General features: G+C 45.9%; 1 protein-coding gene across 2 annotated transcripts in view; it reads left to right on the plus strand.

Moving 5' to 3' along the window:
* The window catches only part of LOC121159060 (leukocyte elastase inhibitor-like), a 70,301-nt gene extending 63,889 nt beyond the window's left edge, over positions 1-6,412 (plus strand). For both annotated transcript variants that reach the window (XM_040984098.1, XM_040984099.1), the window contains exons 3-7: positions 449-586; positions 1,295-1,412; positions 2,896-3,038; positions 3,125-3,292; positions 5,948-6,412. In XM_040984098.1, coding sequence (XP_040840032.1) covers positions 449-586; positions 1,295-1,412; positions 2,896-3,038; positions 3,125-3,292; positions 5,948-6,352 — 972 coding nt within the window. In that variant the 3' untranslated portion in view covers positions 6,353-6,412. The remainder of the gene's footprint in view (positions 1-448; positions 587-1,294; positions 1,413-2,895; positions 3,039-3,124; positions 3,293-5,947) is intronic.
* The last annotated feature ends 12,835 nt before the right edge of the window (positions 6,413-19,247 follow it).

The raw sequence follows: 19,247 nt of genomic DNA on the forward strand, positions 1-19,247 counted from the left end.
TTTTTCAATAAATGAGTTTATGGGTGCTAATGTGGTAGGAGGAGAAAGAGGTGACCGTGTGTGATGGAGAAGGATGGGAGTTCTCATCTCCACTGCTGATCCTGAGAGATTCCAGACAGCTCATCTGTGGCTCACAACATGAATATGAAATATCACTTATGAATTTCTTTGGTGGGATGGGGAGAGAACAGCAGATCATGGGTTACCACCTACATCCTGGGACAGGGAGGGATGTTCCGAGGCTGCTGTGGTGGTTCCTGTGTCCCTGGGGCTGTGTTGTGGGGTTTCCTGCTGCTAGTTGCTTCTTGGACCTAGGAGTCCAGTCCCAAGCTGGGCCCTTCCCATTGGTGGTGAGAAGGCGTTGAGTTGGATGGCAGCAGAATGCTCAGGACTCGCTCTGTAACTCTGGCGTGGGTGGCTGTTGGCAATGTGTGTCTTTGGTTCTTAGGCTCTTCATTTTGATGCCGTGGAGGATGTTCATTCGCGATTCCAGAGCCTGCATGCTGAGATGAGCAAGCGCAGGGAGGCCTGTGTGCTGAAACTCGCTAACAGGCTCTATGGAGAGAAAACCTACGCCTTTCTCCCTGTGAGTATGCCGGGCTAGGGATCCCCAGACCCCACTGGGCTTGCTTCCCTCACACAGCCAAGGATGGTAGTGTGTTTATAGGTTTGTAAGCATTCAGAAAACAAAATCAAAACAAACAAAAACACCAATCTTGAATAACCCATACAACAGAAGGCCCCTGCCCTCCCATGAAACTGAGGTGGTGGTTTAGTTTCACAGTCTCCAGAGTGAAATGATCCCTTCTGGATGCTCTGTTAAAGCAGGAGTGACTGCCAAGTGCAGAAAGTGTTTATATGTATCTATACATATATATATAGATATATGTACGTATTTATATGTATGTGTATATTAATATCCACTTTTGGAAAAGAAGAGTAGATTTTAGTTCGTGTAAGTATGTTGGTTAGGCTTACAATGAGTGAACCTTACACTTACAAATTATTAAGAAGAATAATGAGTACATTTCTTCATAGCAAAAATTTTTAAAAGCATTAAGTGCAGTTTTGTGGTATAATGAAATGGGGTCTTGTAAGACATAATTTCCATGACTTTTTAGGAAGCTCTTTTGTGTACAAAGGCTTTTCACAAAGGTTGTGGAAACATGCAGTAAAAAAAAATGTTTTAAACCCACATAGAGTTTTTCCTGTTACATCCTTGCCATCAATTTTTGACACCTCCTTATATGAAACAGAAATTACTCATGCTAATTCTTTTCTATAACAAAAATAGGAATTCTTGGCTTCAATTCAGGAACTGTACGGTGCTGACTTGGCCAGCGTGGATTTTCAGCAGGCCTCGGAGGACGCCAGGACGGAGATAAACGAGTGGGTCAAAGGTCTGACAGAAGGTGAGAGACTGGGCAGGTGTTTCCCTCTGTCCACCTTCCCCACAAGTGTCTCCATCCTTGCTCATTCCCAGGCCCCTGCATCCTGGCCCATACACATGGATGTTGAGCAGGAGCCCCAGTGTGTGTGCATTGTGACATCAGCAGTGGCTGTTGGTGTCACCCAGCTCTCCCATGTTAGAAGTCCGGCCAAAGGCCGACTCAGGACTGAACTGGACAGGAAATGAATCCCCCTTCATCCCATTATATTACCCCAATGTTAAAGCTGACGTTAAAGATAGAAATAATGGAATTGAATGTGGAGGAGCATTCAGTATTCTAAAACAGAGCTTTATAGCACATGGGAGGTTGTGGTGTGGGTTTGCCTGTGTGGGGAATCTGAGCTCTGTGTGTGTGAACTGTCATGGCTGTGAGTAATGTATGAGAATGTCTTGCTTAGGAGTGGTGGTGGGGTTGATTTGACTGGGCAGAAGGTGTCTTCTCTCTGCTGTCCCTCTGCGGGCCAGCACATCTACACTATTCTATCACAGCTGTGGTTGTACCTATCAGGGGAGACATTTCTTTTCATGGAATGGCTGTCCTCACTTTTGATACTTGATTGTTTGATGGATTAGAAAGGCTGTGTTTCACACACACAGAGAGAGCTTTCGTCTGCTAGCTTACTACCCAAAATTGCCACATTGTCCAGGTTCAAAACAAGAGCATGGATCTCCATCCAGGTCTCCCATGTTGGTGGCAGAGGTTCAAGGACTTGGGGCACCACCTGCTGGTCGCACAGGGATATTTGCAGTGAGCTTTATTGGAAGTAGAGCGGGCGGGACTTCAACTGGAACTCGCAGGAGATGCTGGTGATACAGGAGGAAGCTTTATCCACTGAGCTGCAACACTGACTTTTTTTTTTTTAATATTTGTTGTGAGAGTAGACTTTTACTTAAAACATTGGAATTTCGGTGGCTTTTAACCTTTGCGTATGGCTTGCACTTGATAAAGGGTGAGACTCTTTGGTTTAGCTTCTGGGTCCTCCTGACGAAACTCACAGTGTGTTTTGTATTTTGATCAGAAACACCCAGTAAGCGTTTCCTAACCTAATATGTAAATGAAAATTCAGTGTAAAAGATACATGTTTGGATTGCACATCAGTAGGAAAAATTGCCAGTTCAGATTTGAAATTCCAGATGAGAGGGTTTTTCTTTAATTTATTTATTTCTTATTTATTTGAAAGTCAGGGTTACAGTTAGAGAGGGAGAGTAGGGCAGGGAGAGAGATTTTCCTTCTCCTGGTTCATCCCCAGATGACTGCAACAGCTGAGGCTGCAACAGGACAAACCCCTGAGCCTGGAACTCCCTCTGGGTCTCCTCATCTTCCACTGTCTTCTCATGGAGCATGCAGGACTCAAAGTGATGCTCATACGTGATGCCGGTGTTCCCAGGGATGGCTTACACAGGTGGTTGCACTACTTTTTGCTTGCTTTTGTCTTCTTTTTAAGGTAAAATCCCAGCGGCATTGGCCCCAGGTGTGGTTAATAGCCTGACGAAGCTTGTCCTGGTGAATGCCATCTATTTCAAGGGGAAGTGGCATGAGGAGTTCAGGAAACAGAGGACCACCGATGCCCCATTCAGACTCAACAAGGTGAGGGGATGGAACTGACCACAGGATACTCTGTACTCCTAAAAACAAAACTCAGACACTAATCAGTGATTTTTTCAATGGTTCAGAGAGAGACCAAGACAGTGAAAATGATGTACCAGAAGAAGTTGTCTCACTTCAGCTACATCCAGGAGCTCAGGTGCCGCGTGCTGGAGCTGCCTTACCAGGGCAAGGAGCTCAGCATGCTGCTGCTGCTGCCCGACGACATCGAGGACGAGTCCACGGGGCTCAAGGAGGTACTGGCCCGCAGTTTCTGGGTTCATGCTCCGTGTGTGGGGGTGTGTTTCCTGTTCATCTTTTCTCTGAGTGCAAGGTGGAAGTTTCTAGGTTTTTTCAAAAGAATTATCAGTATTAGTAGAACAAGTGGAAGGACAACTCTCTTGGAGCAATAATATTAATAATGACAAGAGCTGACAGTTATAGCGCATCTTGCGTCAAGCACTGTGAACTCACTGAACTCTGAGAACACTGTTGCGGGACAGGTGCAGTTAATGTCCTTAGTTTGATGAGGGCTTTGCTGTAGTACATCATCTGCCAGGAGAACTGTTACCTAGTAGCTGAAGTTTATAGAACTTACATCTGCTCCATGGAGATATACAAATTATCGGAGATTCAGTGGAATTTTAAAAAATACATGAGCCTTAAGATTTTCTCTTAAGCCTTTATAAATTTGTCTCATGTATCTGCAACACAGTAGAAAAATGAAAACTCATATAACCTATTCCAGTATTTCAAAGGTGGTAGGCAGTTAGATGTGGTTGCACAAATGATGGTTGGAAGAGAGGAAAGATGGTGTGCAGATGGGTGGGTAGGTTGGTTAACGGTCAAAGGGATAAAGGGATACGGGGATGGATCCATGGAAGGATGGATGGCAAGATGGTGAGTGAATGAGTGGATAGATGGATGGGTGTGTGGATAGCTGAGTGGGTGAGTAAGTGCCTGGGTGTCTGGGAGGGTGAGTGAAATGGTTCAGGGTAGAAGGATGATGGAGCTGGTGATTTCCAGATTGTCCATGCTTGGCCCTGTGTTGACCTGAAATTTAGAACTGTTGTATTTCACCAACTGCCAGAAAAGGGATGAAATCCCTCCAAACATGGCATCTGTATGCCTACAATACAGACAGAAATCTGACAGCTACTGGTAGGATGAGTCGATCTGTCTAAATATTGCTTTCTGATTTCACTTATGTACCACCAATTCCATCTCATTCTTCTTTTCCCCACTCTAACTCCAGATTGAGAAACAACTGACCTTGGAGAAGCTGAATAAGTGGACCAAACCTGAGAAGATGTACACCATTGATGTCCATGTCAGGTTGCCTAGGTTCAAACTGGAAGACAGCTACGTCCTCAACTCCCATCTGGCCCGCCTGGGTGTACAGGATCTCTTTAGTAGTGGCAAGGCTGATCTGTCTGGCATGTCAGCAGCCAGAGATCTTTTTGTCTCAATTGTCTACAAGTCCTTTGTGGAAGTGAATGAAGAGGGCACAGAGGCAGCAGCACCCACTAGAAGCAATGTTTTCCATTTTCCGAAGCCTTGCCCGCCGAGGCTAGAGGAGCATTTCACTGCCGACCATCCATTCCTTTTCTTCATTCGGCACAATCCCACATCTAACATCCTGTTCCTTGGCAGAGTTTGTTCTCCTTAAGAGAAACAGACTGTGGAAATAGATGGTCAAACTTAAGGCTTCCATCTAGCTGCATGCTTAATGCTGATAATTGCCATACATCTTTGCCAATAAAAGTATCCCGAAACATAGCTTGAATTTCATTTATGAGTTTGTTCCTGTTTACTTTTTATTCTCTGAGTATATTTCTACTTTCTATACATATGCATAAAGATTTTACATGTGTAAGTCATATATACATACATACATCAAAGATGTAATTATTTGGAAACCAAAGGTATAGAAAAGAGGGAAAGAAGACAGAGACTGAGAGAGAAACTCCTCCATCTACTGGTTCAAACCCCAGGTAGGCACAATGGGATGGGACCAGGCTGAAGCTAGGACCTATGAATGTTAGCTGAGTCTTCCATACGGCTTAAGGGGCCAAAATACATGGATCATCTTCTGCTGCATTTCGCATGGAGCTTGGTTGGGAGTTTGATCAGAAATGGAGGACTCAAAGTGGCACCCAAATGGGATGCCAGATTTATACACTCTAACTTCAATGTGTTAAGTTTAAAAACAATATAAAACAAAAAGCCAGATGTGTTGATTGTAACACTTTGGTAACCAATGGAATAGCCAGATGCCGCAACTATTTAAGGAAGTATTAAACACAAATGTTTAGTTGAAGTACAGAGATGTGCCCAATGAAGGGTTCAGATATAGAAGAGAAAACGTTCTTATGTCTGTTTGATTAGTGTCCTACCACAATCCTGGTTTTTTAATTATTATTATTATTTTTTATCTCCAGGCTTAAGGTTTTTTTCTCATTTATTTATCAATTTTTAAAAATGATCTTACTTAGTTGATTAGGGTACAAAGTGTCAAGGGCTACAGGAAAGTGGGTAAGAACATATGGATGAACACATGCATAGATACCAGAATGTGAGTGGATGAGTGGGTTGAGGTTGGATAGATACATGAGTGGATAGTGGATACAAGAATGGGTGGGTGGAAAGGTAACTAAGTGGTACTTGGAAGGTTAGGTGATATGGTTTCCAAAGTGTTTATATTGGGCCTGTGATGATTTGAAACTTAGATCTGTTCAATTTAGAACTGCCAAATAAGAAATGGAATCTTCCAAACAGCTCTTTGACTATAATACAGACAGAAATGTAACAGCTACTGATAGGATGGGTTGATCCGTTTAAATAATGCTTTCTTGTTTCACTTATGCATCACTAATTCCATCTCTTCCTTCTTTTCCCCACTCTGACTCCAGATTGAGAAACAACTGACCTTGGAGAAGCTGAATGAGTGGACCAAACCTGAGAAGATGCGCACCATTGATGTCCATGTCAGGTTGCCTGGGTTCAAACTGGAAGACAGCTACGTCCTCAACTCCCATCTGACCCGCCTGGGTGTGCAGGATCTCTTTAGTAGAGGCAAGGCTGATCTGTCTGGCATGTCAGCAGCCAGAGATCTTTTTGTCTCAACAATTGTCCACAAGTCCTTTGTGGAAGTGAATGAAGAGGGCACAGAGGCAGCAGCCGCCACTGCTGTTGTTGCAAGGTATTGTTGCTTGCCACTAAAGGAGAATTTCATTGCCGACCATCCATTCCTTTTCTTCATTCGACACAATCCCAGTTCGAACATCCTGTTCCTTGGCAGAGTTTGTTCTCCTTAAGAGAAACAGACAGTGGAAATAGATGGTCACACTTAAGGCTTCCTTCTAGCTGCCAGCTTAATGGTAGCAATTGTCATACATCTTTATCAATAAAAGTATGCAGAAGTATATTTTTTATTTTATTTTTAAGATTGTCCCCTGGGTACATATCTACTTTTTTTATAAATGTATAAAGATTTTGCATGTGTGTGTTATACAAACATTCATCAAAGTTTTATTTATTTGGAAACCCGAGTTATACAAAAAGAGGCAAAGAAGGATATATATCTGTATGTATATATATACATAATATATGCATATGTATATAATGTGTATATGTATATATATATATATGAGAGAGAGAGAAAGAGAGAGAGAAACTCCTCCATTCACACTGGTTCAAGCCCCAGGTGCCCTCAATGGGGCTAGGCCACACTGAAGCTAGGACCCAGGAACTTTATGTGGGTCTTCCATGTGGCGCAAGGGACAAAAAACTTGGGTCATCTTCCACTGCTGCTTTTCCCAGAGTGCTTGGTTGGGCACTGGATCAGAAATGGAGGACCTAAACTGGCACCCAAATGGGATGCTGGATTTATACACTTAGGCTTTACCCATTATTCCACAGTGGCAGCTCTGTTTTTTTGTTTTTACATTAGAAAGTGCACATGATTTCTTTTGAATGTGTTGTTTAAAAAACAAAACAGAACAGAACAAAAAACCAGATGTGTTGATTGTAACAGTGTGGTAACCAATCTAATAGCCATGGAAATGTATACAGTACTGGTTCATTTCAGAATCAGAAGACCCTATGACTATTGAAGAGGGGATTAAACATAACTGTTTAGTTGAAATATAGAGAGGTGCCCAATGAATGTCCACATGTTGAATGGAAACGTAGTTAGCTTTGTAGGATTAGTGTCCTACCACAACCCTCTGGTTTTAATGTGTCGTTTAGAGCCACCACCTCACTCCTTATATATACGGAATGCATTTCGTGGAAAATTTCAAGGAGTCCAGAGCTAGGCATTTCATAAGAATAATAATTTTAAAAAGCTAAAAGACTGCAGAGAGGGAAATTTAGTAAGGAACAACTGCTAAGCAAAATCGTGCTCCCTCTCTGGTGTCACTGCAGTCTTGAGGCTGGCTGTTGTTAAGGTGACATGATGGGATGGCCTTGAGCAAGGCTGTGCTGGGAGCTGGGATGACAGCCCTTTGATTCGTGGAAGCCTTGCTCAGATGGGCTCCTCTGGGTGGCACTTGGAATCACTAGTTCCTAACACTCCCTCAGATCCTGCACATCAGCCTGATCTCAGGCTTGTGTCTCCCTGATCTCAGAGGAGCTGAGAGTAAGATCAGGGTTCCTGACCCATCATACTGCAGCTCCAGAGGGACTCCCCAGAAAGAACGATTTTGGAAGATTTCTTGCTGGGACCATGTCTGCCTTCCTGCCTGTGTTTTTAAGTTTGTATTTTAATGGTTAGGAGCACTTCCATAGTCTGGGTTACTGAAGTTGGGTGTCCCTGCCCATGTTCTTTTCACGAATGAGTGCAATAGCCCACCACAGTTTAAATTGTTGAAGGTCAAGAGCTCTGGGGCTGAGATGAGAATTCAAGTCAGGTTTTATGTGGACAGTGTCTGAATGGTATAAAGCTAACTTGACTTCTGCTGATAATTTGAAAAGGAAAGGAAAGTACCCAACAGCCCACTGTACACAGAAAGCTCACATGAGCCCATTACCGGTCTAGGACTTCAACTCCAACCCTGCAGACATGAATATTGGCCCTGGAACACTTGTGAAACAGCGTCCCCACGAGGTCTGAAAGGGTAAAGGCGAAAGGTGGCATAGGTTCTGGCCATGTTCAGGGCTGGGTTGATGGGATGAGGGAGGAGGAAAGGCTGGTACTGTGCTCCTGGGGTCTCGTTTATGTTGGTACAGCCATGTGCAGAAATGGAGCAAAACCAACAAAAATCATCTTGGGGAAATGGCCCACAATGATCAAGTTGTCTCTACAGCCTTTTAAAAGTTCATTATCAGCATGTATCATAAGATAACTAGATGATTGGGGAGGAGTCACAGCAACATACACTCCAACCAGTACAAGCGACAGAGAATAGAACTGGCAGTGGAGAGGCCCCAAATACTGGGATCATCACATACAGATGATGACATTACACTGCTTCCCATGCTGAGGACGACAGAAGACAAAGTTAAACATTTCAGTGTTAGGGACAAACTTGAGAGACTGTACACATTGGAATAGAAATGAAATCTAGAGTTTAAAGTTACAATAAAACATGAACTCAATTCGTAAAATTGAACAGAAAATAAAAGAATTTGGTAACTTTAAAGTCTGGAAAAAATTCTGTATAGTCTCTTCAAATAAAAAAATACAGCACATGATAAAAAGAAAAATACAGAAGGAAGGATAAAAGAAACTCCAAAGATTTAGGAAAAGGATGCTTAAGAGGGGAAGGGACAGGGTGAGACAGAGTAATAGCTAAAGAGCTAGCATTTGAGATGCTGATTCTATAGCTGAGTGTTGGCAACGCCCAGGTCGCCACGCCGAGCTGAGCAGAGGGACTAGGGTTATGAGACAGACAAGACAGACAACACACACAACACACTGAAGCTCATTCTTGTGAAGTGAAGGCCTTTTATTCAAACTGCTCTTACATAGTCTGCTTGGCCCCTCCCAGGATTTTCCCAATGCTTATAAGCAATACCTAAGCTCCTCCCAAGGGCATGCAAAAAGGGGAAACAGGAAGGAGGGAAATTGCAGTTAAGCCAGGGGCTAAATGTATCAGGCCATGATTGCCCTTCCTGTTACACCTTGAGAACCAAGCTAAGCTGTGGAATTAACCCTTGGGAGACTGGGGCCTACAGCCGAAAAAAAGGTTTTATCAGTTCACAGGGTCTAGAGACTTCACCAGAACTCCAAGCAAGAGAATACAAAGACATCCATCTGAAGCATATCTTTGGGAAGCCATGTCCATCCTTGGTCCAAGGACTGAGAGATCTTAGAAGAAACCAGATCAAGGCAACCAGAGGAAACCACAGTGTGTCCTGAAGGACCAGCTGCTGGACAATAGCACAGCTCCAACAGGAACTATGAGAGCTGGGGGTTGGTTTGCACAGTGACTTTGTCAGCTTGCTATGAAAGAGCTAGCCCACACTCAAGAGAGAGAGAGAAAAAAAACCCTTAAAGGTAATTCAGACCAAGCCAGAGAGAGTTCACCATGTCTAACTCATCCTAAAGTCTTTCTAAAGAATCCCTTGATGCATACCTACCATTAGAATAACAGGAGCAATTACAATGTGTAAAACAAATTAATGGAACCAGTGGTCTCAAATGGGATGCCAGTGACACAGGTCACTGCTTACCCTGCTGTATCACAATGTCAGCCCCCAAATGAATTCTGAAAATAATAGTTATAACTTAAATAAACAGAAAGATAAAGAAAATGAGATAGAATCGGAAAAAGAAATGGAATTTAAAATTCTAAGATCCTTGCATTGACGAGAAAATAAAGCACAATTTTAATTAGATATTGGCAGATCAGAGGATCGTGTTGTACTGTCTAAGTGGCCACCTGCAGCATCGTAAATGATTTTTAAATGCCTAAGCAAACCAGAAAGAAAAGAATAAAAAGAATATGCAACCAGTCTGAATGAAGTTGAGAATGAAAAAGACAGAGCTGGCATCAAGCAAGATGGTATATCAAACACCAATATTTTACGTATTGTGATGGAAGTAAAAGATTATAAATTCCTATTGAGACAAAAATGATTCAGCCAGGTTGAAGGAAAAGGAGGAAGAAACCATGCTAGATAATGTAAATTATCAGTGTATAAATGAGTCACTTGTGGTAGCTGATTGCAGGTTCAATTTACAAAACATCAGTACTTGTGTATAACATGACTTAAAAACAGTTTAAAGTATCATTGATAACAACATCAGTAAATGTTCTGGTGCCTAGGAATAAGTCTAGCAAAAGCTACTCTGGAACCCTATACAGAAAACCACGAACATGATGGAGATAAATCAAGATCAGGATGCACAGCTTTCCCACAGTGAGGATTCAAGATTTTAACATGTGTCAATTGACCAAAGGAATTCATGAAATCCAACAGAAAATAAAGCACTTAACTTTTCTCGTTGAAATGTGCCACGTGGTTGTAATAGTCTACATCATGGGCGAAGAGACCAAGACTATCTGACATAAGCATGTCGGGGTCACATCTCCTCAAGATTTACTCTAGACCTGCAGGAACAAGAATGTCAGAAATTGGGCCAGAGCAGAGTCTAGGATGAGCCCCACACAGCAGGAAGCCTGCTCTCTGACGAGTACCACCATCCCACTGGTTTGCCTGCCCCAGCCCACGGGTGCCTTTGGTCCTTACACACTTGCAGTGGAGCCTCTGCATTGAGGGTTCCACATCTGCAGATTCAACCACCTGGGAACTGGAAATATCTGAAAGAAAATCTGTGCTGAGCGAGTCCAGATGTTTTGTTCTGGTCATTGATCCCTACACAGTAACCGCTTAGTGAGCATTTACATTGCATTAGGGATTCTATGTCATCTAGAGATGACTTAAACATGTAGGAGGCTGTGCGTAGGTTCTATGCGACTACTTGCCATTTTCTGTAAATGACTTGGCCATCCAGAGATTGTGGCATCTCATGGGCTCTGGAACCAAAGTGTTTTTCACTTTGCAAACTTTAACTAATTTGAATAATACATTGCATACTCATCACATTTATGACATGTGTAACACTTCTGAGTTGAGGGTGAATAGAAGTTTTCAAGGAATTGTTCTGGGAACCCACATTAAGAAAAAAAACAGGCAAATTAATCCAAGCCTTAGGAGTTCTACAAATGGTATCAGCACATGGCCTAGGGACCTGTCGCTCTGTCTCCGCTCCTGGTCCAATCAAACAGACCAGCAGTTCTTTCTCTGGGTTCACCTCCTGAGCTCCCGGTGAAAGTCCCTTCCCACCTGGTTGCTGGTGGAGTTCCACCTGCCAGTGGAGGTCAGATCAGTACTCGCTGAATGTCGCTGGATTATCAGTCACTGCAACACCACATTGCTGTTCTCTCTGCTTTCCTGTGTCTGTCAGTCCCCAGGTAACCTGTTCTGTTGCTCTGTCCTCTCCTGTTTCCTGGAATGTGCCCTCTCTGCTCCAACTGGCTAATATTTCTACATTTTTTAAATGTGTCCTTGCCCTATTCTGCCATCCTGATTCTCTCTCTGTCCTCAGATTTTAGCCCCGAGCTGGAGAACCTCCTGGCATGTGATGTTACTTTCTTTACAGTAAGTGGGTGACACCACAGTGACCTCAGTCAGAGATCTGTCATGGCCCAAAGGCAGCCAAGGCCACTTATGGACCAATGATGGACAAAGACCAACATTCCTTGTCCTATCAGAATGCAAGCAGGGCTGATGCCAGCACCCATGTCAGAGGGGATATAAAACCTTGTCTGTACTACCCAGCTTGTCTTTCCCACTTGTGGTCCTCTCCTCACCTGTTCACTCCACTACTGCATGGGAAAGGCCCAGGAATGGACTTCTCTCTGCATAATACGGGCCAGTTTGTACTTGGCTGATATTGTCTTTCTTCTGTGGTTGGCAGATCTAACAGCATGTAGTAAGTGACGGTGTTGGCTTTGGTTAGCCATTAGGAGGCCCCTTGAGCCATCTTTGAATTTGTGTTGATGTGGTGACTCATGGAGGCCTTTGCCATGCCAGGAGGAACAAGCTCCTGGTTTCAGTCCTGCCCTTGAACTCTTGGAAGGAGACCGGGGTTGGAAACTGTGATGAAGCTGGTGATTTGTGATCCAGGATAGACTGCTACAGAAATAGAAATCTTTGGTGAACATATCGAGGTGTTGGGAAGGTGCCAGGCTTTGGGAGGGCCTGGGAACTCAGTCTGCCACCCACTATACTGTTAGACTCCGGGTAAAGCTCCCAGACGTCAGGGTGCGAGCTAGTCAACCCCTGGAGAATGATAGAGTCTCACTGGTAATGCAAACAGCAAACAGAGTTTATTGCGCCAGCATGCTGGGGCCAGACCGCACTCGGGGCACACAGGCCAGCCAGGCGGGGTGGTCGGACCCCCAACAGTCTAAGACAGAAGCTTATATAGGTCCTTTTGGGCTGGGAAATTCATCAAAAGTAACAACCTTAGATTTGTTCATTTTTATGGCCTTAAGGCACAGGCAGCCTGTTCTGTTCCCATACCCATTATCTGTATGGCTCATCCCATTCTCACACCCTTTTCTTCCTCCTGTTCCTGGGACCGGAGAAGAATTGTGCCCTTGCCCCCTTGCACCTGGGTTCACAAAGTTGCAGGTCAGCAAAGAACAGATTTATCACTAAAGCGGAATCCTCCCAAGCTCCAGGCGCCTCCTGGCCTGGCAAAGTAGCAGTTTTCTCTACACAAAGGAACCTCACACTGCCCAACAAAAGCATTCTGTTCTAGCATTCTAATACACTATCATAGCATTCTAATACACTATCATAGCATTCTAATACACTATCATAGCATTCTAATACACTATCATAGCATTCTAATACACTATCATAGCATTCTAATACACTATCATAGCATTCTAATACACTATCATAGCATTCACCTGTACCCCAACACTGCCTCATACTTCTCTCTTCCACCTGGATATTCCTCGTGAATAAATAAGCAAAATGAGCACGGCAGCACTTACCTGAGATCTGTGAGTCATTCTTGTGAAACAATTGAACCTGAATGGAGGTTACATGAAACTGTAAGGTGCAGCCATCTAGTCAAAGGTCCTGGTTATCTAGGGGAAGGATGGGGCGGACTGGGAGTTGAAGGGTGCTCTGCTCTCCCTGTAAAGGAAAGGCCAGAAGATAGATGTGGCAGCAGGGAGGGGCGGAGCGGGAAGGTAGCAGGGGCTGTCCCTCTGTCAGGGACTTTGTCTTCTCTGCTCTGTACTGGCCTCAGCAGGACACACAGCAGTGAACAGCAGCATGAGTCTTCCAAAAATGTAGAGAGAACTTCTGATCTCACAGAGGGCTTAGAACGAAGAGCCATCAGGATTCTGATGTTAACTCTTTCAGAACCTGGCAGCAAATAGAAGTTTCCCCTCCTTCATATGACTGAAGGTGAAAGAGTTGGCTTCAAGTAACACTTAACTGCCAGTCACTTTCTGCATGTGGATGAGGATGGTCCTGATACTGGCCTAACTCTGTATCCTCTGCCTGGACCAGTCCCCAGAACCTATGAGACCAACTTCCAAGACACAGTTCTCGTTGGCCTGGACAGCCCAACAGATGCCATCTAGATGGATATAACCTAGTGATGGTCCGTTATGTTCACCCACACACCTTAAAGCTTGGTTAGCATCACATCCAATTGTAGATGATTCAGCTGTGACACTGGGAATATGAAAAGTTTGCCTCAAGGGCTGGCTGCAAGAGGCAGTGCCAGGATCCAGCCCCAGCTGCTCTGACATAGGAGTGACACTTGAGTTCCAGTATAGGTTGCTGCACTGCTGTACTTTAAAGGATACTCTTACTGTTATCCCCTGGGGATGGGCTGGCAGTCATTTAATGCTGATTAGAGATCAATTGTGGGGATCAGTGTTCAGAGGGTGTCACTGGAGTGATTTTGATAGTTTTGAGAAGGTTTTGCTTTTGTTGCTCAGGGGTTGAAATATTTTCCCAAGTACCATCGGTTGACCAAGCCCACTAGAGTGCATCCACAGACCCTGAAGCATGCTGCAAAGCCTGGCCTAGATTGCTGGGTGCGGCCTCTGTTCTCGCCTGGCTCTCCCAGCCTGGTCTGTCTTCATGCCCAGCCTACACTAATGCCAAAGAATGCTGCAGACTTGCATGGACTTGCCTGCCCCCAGATCTGTATTGTGCTCCCCTGCAGCAGCTATAGAGTAGTAGAGCATTGCTCCAAGTGCCCCGAGCTGGCCTGCTTACAATGTGGATTTTACACATGCCAGTGAGGCAGTGGCTTTGCTTGGTCCCGTGTCACCTCAGTCCTGGCCCTTGTCTGTGCTGGCACGTGCCATGGCCTGGCCCACCCTGGCATCCTCCCAGCACCATCTCCTGAAAGTGTCACATGGGTCTGGTCTTGTGAGTTCTGTGGTTCAGCCTGCCTGAGCCCATCACTGCCCCAAGCTCTCTGTGCAAACAGGCAGGTGCTAAAACATCACAGAGCTGAGTCCACAAGCCCCCTATAGAACCTGCCCCCAGATTTGGTTTCTTTGCACTCGTGTGAGTGCTGTGGCCAGCCTGAAGAGGGTCATCCCTGCTCTGACATTCACAGGTGGGTACTGCCAAGCCAGGTAAGTCCTCAGTCTCAGATGTTGTATGTAGCAGCAGGATGTGGGCAATGCTGTTTAACCCAGCCCAGGTCTCCACAGTGGCTTGGTGCCTTGGTCTCACCCAGACATGCCCTCTAGCTTTCTCCCTATAAAATGTTCTGCCTCGGCTCCCGTGCCTACCTGTGAGTGTAGTAGCCAAGTCTGGGGAAGACCACAGAAGTCATTCCTTCCCTGTCAAATATGCGCTCAGCTGTTCCCACTCCAATATGTACCCAGACCCCCTTCCTCATGCAATCTGCAGCATCCCTAACCCTGCCCACCCGGGTGCTGGGGTGGCATGTACCAACCTGGTGTTCCACACCTTCTCCACTTATCTTCAGAATGAATAAACAAGCATGCTGGCATGCTGGTATAGTTAACACAGACTAACCAGGCCCAGAATGCCCACCAGCTGCAACAGTGTAACTCCCAGCAGTGTAACTCTTGGCCTAGGTACAAGGCAACCCTGGCAGTTGCTAAAGCCGGGATAATTGCCTTTCAAATATAAAGATTTAAATCTTACAGAAACAAAGTGTTGACTTGGCAGACGGCACCAGGCCCAGTTGTCATGGGAATTTTGGAAAACAGACCACACTGAGAAGAGACAAAATTATGAGTTTCAGGAAAACAAGAGCAACAATCAAGTCCCTGAAGAAAAAAAACTGGCATTTGAGATGGCAACGGAAAGCTGGGCAATAAGGGAGGAAAAGGAGGAGATGAGGGCAGAGAAATACCCTCGTATCTGGTGTGTGTTTGCAAGGGATGACTGGGCTGCAGAAATGTTGGTCTCCCTGGTGGGCCGAATTGAACTGACAGCAGGCAGCACCCTGGCCCAGCACACAGCACCCAGGCCCAGCAGACAGCACCCTGACCACACCCCTGGTTTTTCTATCAGTAAATCAAGCCTGCCCTCTGCCGCCGTCCGGCGGTAGTAGAGGAGCAGCACAGCTTTCCCCTCCGTTTCCATGACTCAGAACCCTTCAGGGGACAATGCAAACAGGGAAGCTCTCCCAGAAGTGTCCAGGAACCCAAGCACAGCCCTGAATACTCAACTAATTCCCATGCCAAGATTGTCACACTCTGAATCCTCACAAGGAATTATCAGAGGAATGATTTTGAGCTACTTTCCTAGCTGTTTGAACAAGTTATAAATAGCTTCTTGCAAACAAGCTGAATAATTATTGGAAAATATCAAGTTATTTTGTATCTTTCACTCTTTTTCTCATATTAATTTCTAAAGATTTTTCTATTTGATAGAGACATAGAGAGAAAGAAGAGAAAGAAAGAGAGAGAGAGAGAAACAGTAGAGAGAGAGATAATCTTTCATCTGCTGGTCCACTCCCCAAATGGGCATAACGAGTGGGCCTCGGCAGGCCAGAACCCAGGAGTCTGTTTCATGTCCTTCACAAAGGTACAGGGGCCCTGGCTCTCAGGTGATTCTCTGCTGCTTTTCCAGGCACATCATCAGGGATCTGGAAGGGAAGTGGGGCAGCTAGGACATGAACCGGTACCCATATGGGATGGCAGTGTCACAGGTACAGGCTTAGCTGTGCCATTGTGCCAGCCTGTACACTTCTGTTTCCAAGCACTAGGTTCAGGAATCTTTCAGTCTCCCCTCATGCACTGTTTCACCATTCATGGCTACAGTTACCCATGGAAAGTTCTGGAACAAGCCCATTCTTAGGCTTGCAGTTGTGTGCAGAGGAGAGTTAGCGCGAGAAAGCCTGATGCCTTCCCCCTTCATCCGACTCGCGTTGTGAACGCTCCCTGTGTCTGGTGTGTCCATCTGCACCCGTTAGCTGCCTGGTAACTATCTTGGGGAGCAGAGGGTCTGGGGCTATACCGCAGGGTCAGCCCTGTATGTGGATTCAGTGTCTGCCCGGATCTTTGAGCACAACCCCCTGGAGATGGGGGCCTCACTGCAGTAGAGAATAGGTAAGAAACTGGACAGAAATATGCTTCTCCTCCAAGAGACAGTGTTGAGAAGGTGGCTAGGCCATGGGGGGATGAGGCCCTCAGAAGTAAGGGCCTTTAGCCCGTGTTAGGATTTTTGCCTCTCCACCTGCCTCTGTGGAGGAGGCACCAGCAAGGTGTCACTTGAGGGGCAGAGAACAGCCCTCCCCACGCAGTGCACCTGCTGCGGCCTTGACCTTGGTCTTGCTACACTTGAGAACCATGAAGGCTCAATAGAGCTCGCTTGAGAACAACACATTAAGAACTGGAGCCACACCGGGGCCACAGTGGACAGCTGCACTGCGTGAAGGAATGGCCAAGCTATTGATGGGACCAACAAGCCCCAGGGGATGTGAAGGCTCCTGCTGTGGATACCCAGCCTGATGAGTGTGGGAACACTCAGAGTGTGGGAACCTGCAGATGGCAAGGTGTGCTGGTGGCAGACAGGTGGGTCCACTGGCAACTGACCACCATGTGTCCAGGAGATGGCCACACTGTTGACTGAGAATGGCCATGGTGCAGTGGGCAAAACTGCAAGTAATGGTGGTGGATGGTGATGAGACATAAGTTTAATTCAAAGTCGTCCTATGCAGGGACAAGGACTATGACAGCAGCATGTCACCTGGAAGGGACACAGACACACCGCTCACGTGGACCCTGAGCTACCATTAGCATGCTGGAGAGGAAAATAGCTACAGCATGGTTTTGGCCATCCTGTGGGACTTCACTCAGGTCAGAGATCATTTGCTCATTGCTTGGGCAATTCCACGTGGGACAGTGCTCCTGGGCTGGAATGGAACCATTGGCTGATGGAGCGGCTGACTCTTTAAATTCTGAAGACGGGCTCTGAGGATGGGCTTGCTAGTGGGGTAGTGTGTGTCTGACTGTGACACCTGGGCTGCCAAACTCCCTTACCTGTCCAAAGAAAACACAGCCCTGAGCTTATGTTGTCAGAGATGGACAGGGAAGGGGACTGATTGGGCAGTGCTCAGTGGACCTTTCCTCCTTTTCCCCATTTTAGCACATGCAATGCCATCATGGAGGGATTCTCCCACTGGACGGGACCCCCAGGGATGAGGGTGGGCACCAGTAAAATCAGGTGTCTCTGGCAGCCCCAGGAGCCTCTGATCCTGGCAGCTGGACAGAGCATGGCGTCAGACCCTTCAGCCCTGGACCGGAAGTGTCCTTCCTACATGGGTGGGATAAGTACCAAGTAACAGAAGAGTTGGTTCAGCCTCATCTTAGACAGTGTGTGATGAATTGATGGTTGATAAGGAACGATCTTCCTCAGACGTTTATAATGTGTATGCACATGTGCATTGAGGAGATGGTTTTAAGGTACACTTGGCCCAGGTGGTTGCTCTCCAGGTGAGCACATGCATGTGCCTTGATGGAGGGAAAGAAATGAGAAACTCAGCACCCTTTGCCTCAGCTCCCGCAGCTTGGGGTTTGAGGGGAGCTTCTCTGGGGCCCCTTCCACACTTGGCTTTCAGAAGCTGACCTCATGGTAGAAGCTTCACCCTGAGCTCTGACCTCAGATGGGAGGCCAACAGATCTGATCCACCACTTCCCAGAAGCCACAGAGCAGTCTCTTTGGGGACGTTGGTTTCTTCAAGTCCCAGAAACTGCCCAATGCTGTGCAATCCTGGTTACCAACTCTGGCTGGGCTGACTTCTCTTCAGCTTGTTGTGGCTTGCTCTCTCATTCCAGGGAACTTGTTTATGACAGAGAAGTTCCCTCAGTTAACAAGCAACCCCCAGTCACAGAGGGCAGTCCAGCCTAAGCAAAGGAAAGATCTGCCCTTTGTTCTTCCTTGATGACAGTTGCACTAGAAAGCAGAGGAGAGTGGATGGCAACGGAAATGCCTAAGGAAGCAGGGCAGACAGTTCCTGGTTCCTGAACACAGGCTTGCCCTGCACACTCCACAGCACTGGGTAATTTGGGTAGGATTACAGATGGAGGCATTTAAAGGGCCAGGCAGCCCAACACTCACACTTCCCTCATCTTAGTAATTTGGTGATACAGTGTTTATACTGTTTTTGATATTGAAACACCTTCTGTTAATTACGCATGTTGACATAAGCAAATCAATTTAAAGATAAAACTGATTTTAAGGGCCTGACTTGTGGCACTGTTGGCTAAGTCACTTCTTGCTGAGCCTAGCATCCCATAGGCTAAAATCCTGGCTGCTTCTCTTCCAATGCAGCTCCCTTTAATGTGTTTAGGAAAGCAGTGGAGGATGGCTCAAGTGCTTGGCCCCTGCACCCAGTGTGAGATAAGTAAGAGGCTCCTGGCCCCTGGGTTTGATCTGACCCATATCTACATATCTACCTGTTCTGGTGATTTGTAGAATAAGCCAGTGCATGGAAGATCTCTCTCCCCTCTTTCCTTTTCTCTGGGTGAACTCTACTATCACATAAATAAATAAAAACCCTATTTTAAAGAAATGTTTTTGACCTTGACCACCCTCACACCAAGCCATATCTGACGACTTCTCCAGCTGGTTGAAGTGTAAGTGACATGGGAACCAAGGGGACTGGACAGCTGGGGAGGGGCCTTCAGGGACAGCTGAGAAAAGCCAGGCTTCAAGGCTGAGCTCGGGAGCTGA

The sequence above is a fragment of the Ochotona curzoniae genome, unplaced genomic scaffold, assembly GCF_017591425.1.
Source record: "Ochotona curzoniae isolate NIBS_2020 unplaced genomic scaffold, NIBS_Ocur_1.0 contig_4064, whole genome shotgun sequence".
Classification (NCBI taxonomy): domain Eukaryota; kingdom Metazoa; phylum Chordata; class Mammalia; order Lagomorpha; family Ochotonidae; genus Ochotona; species Ochotona curzoniae.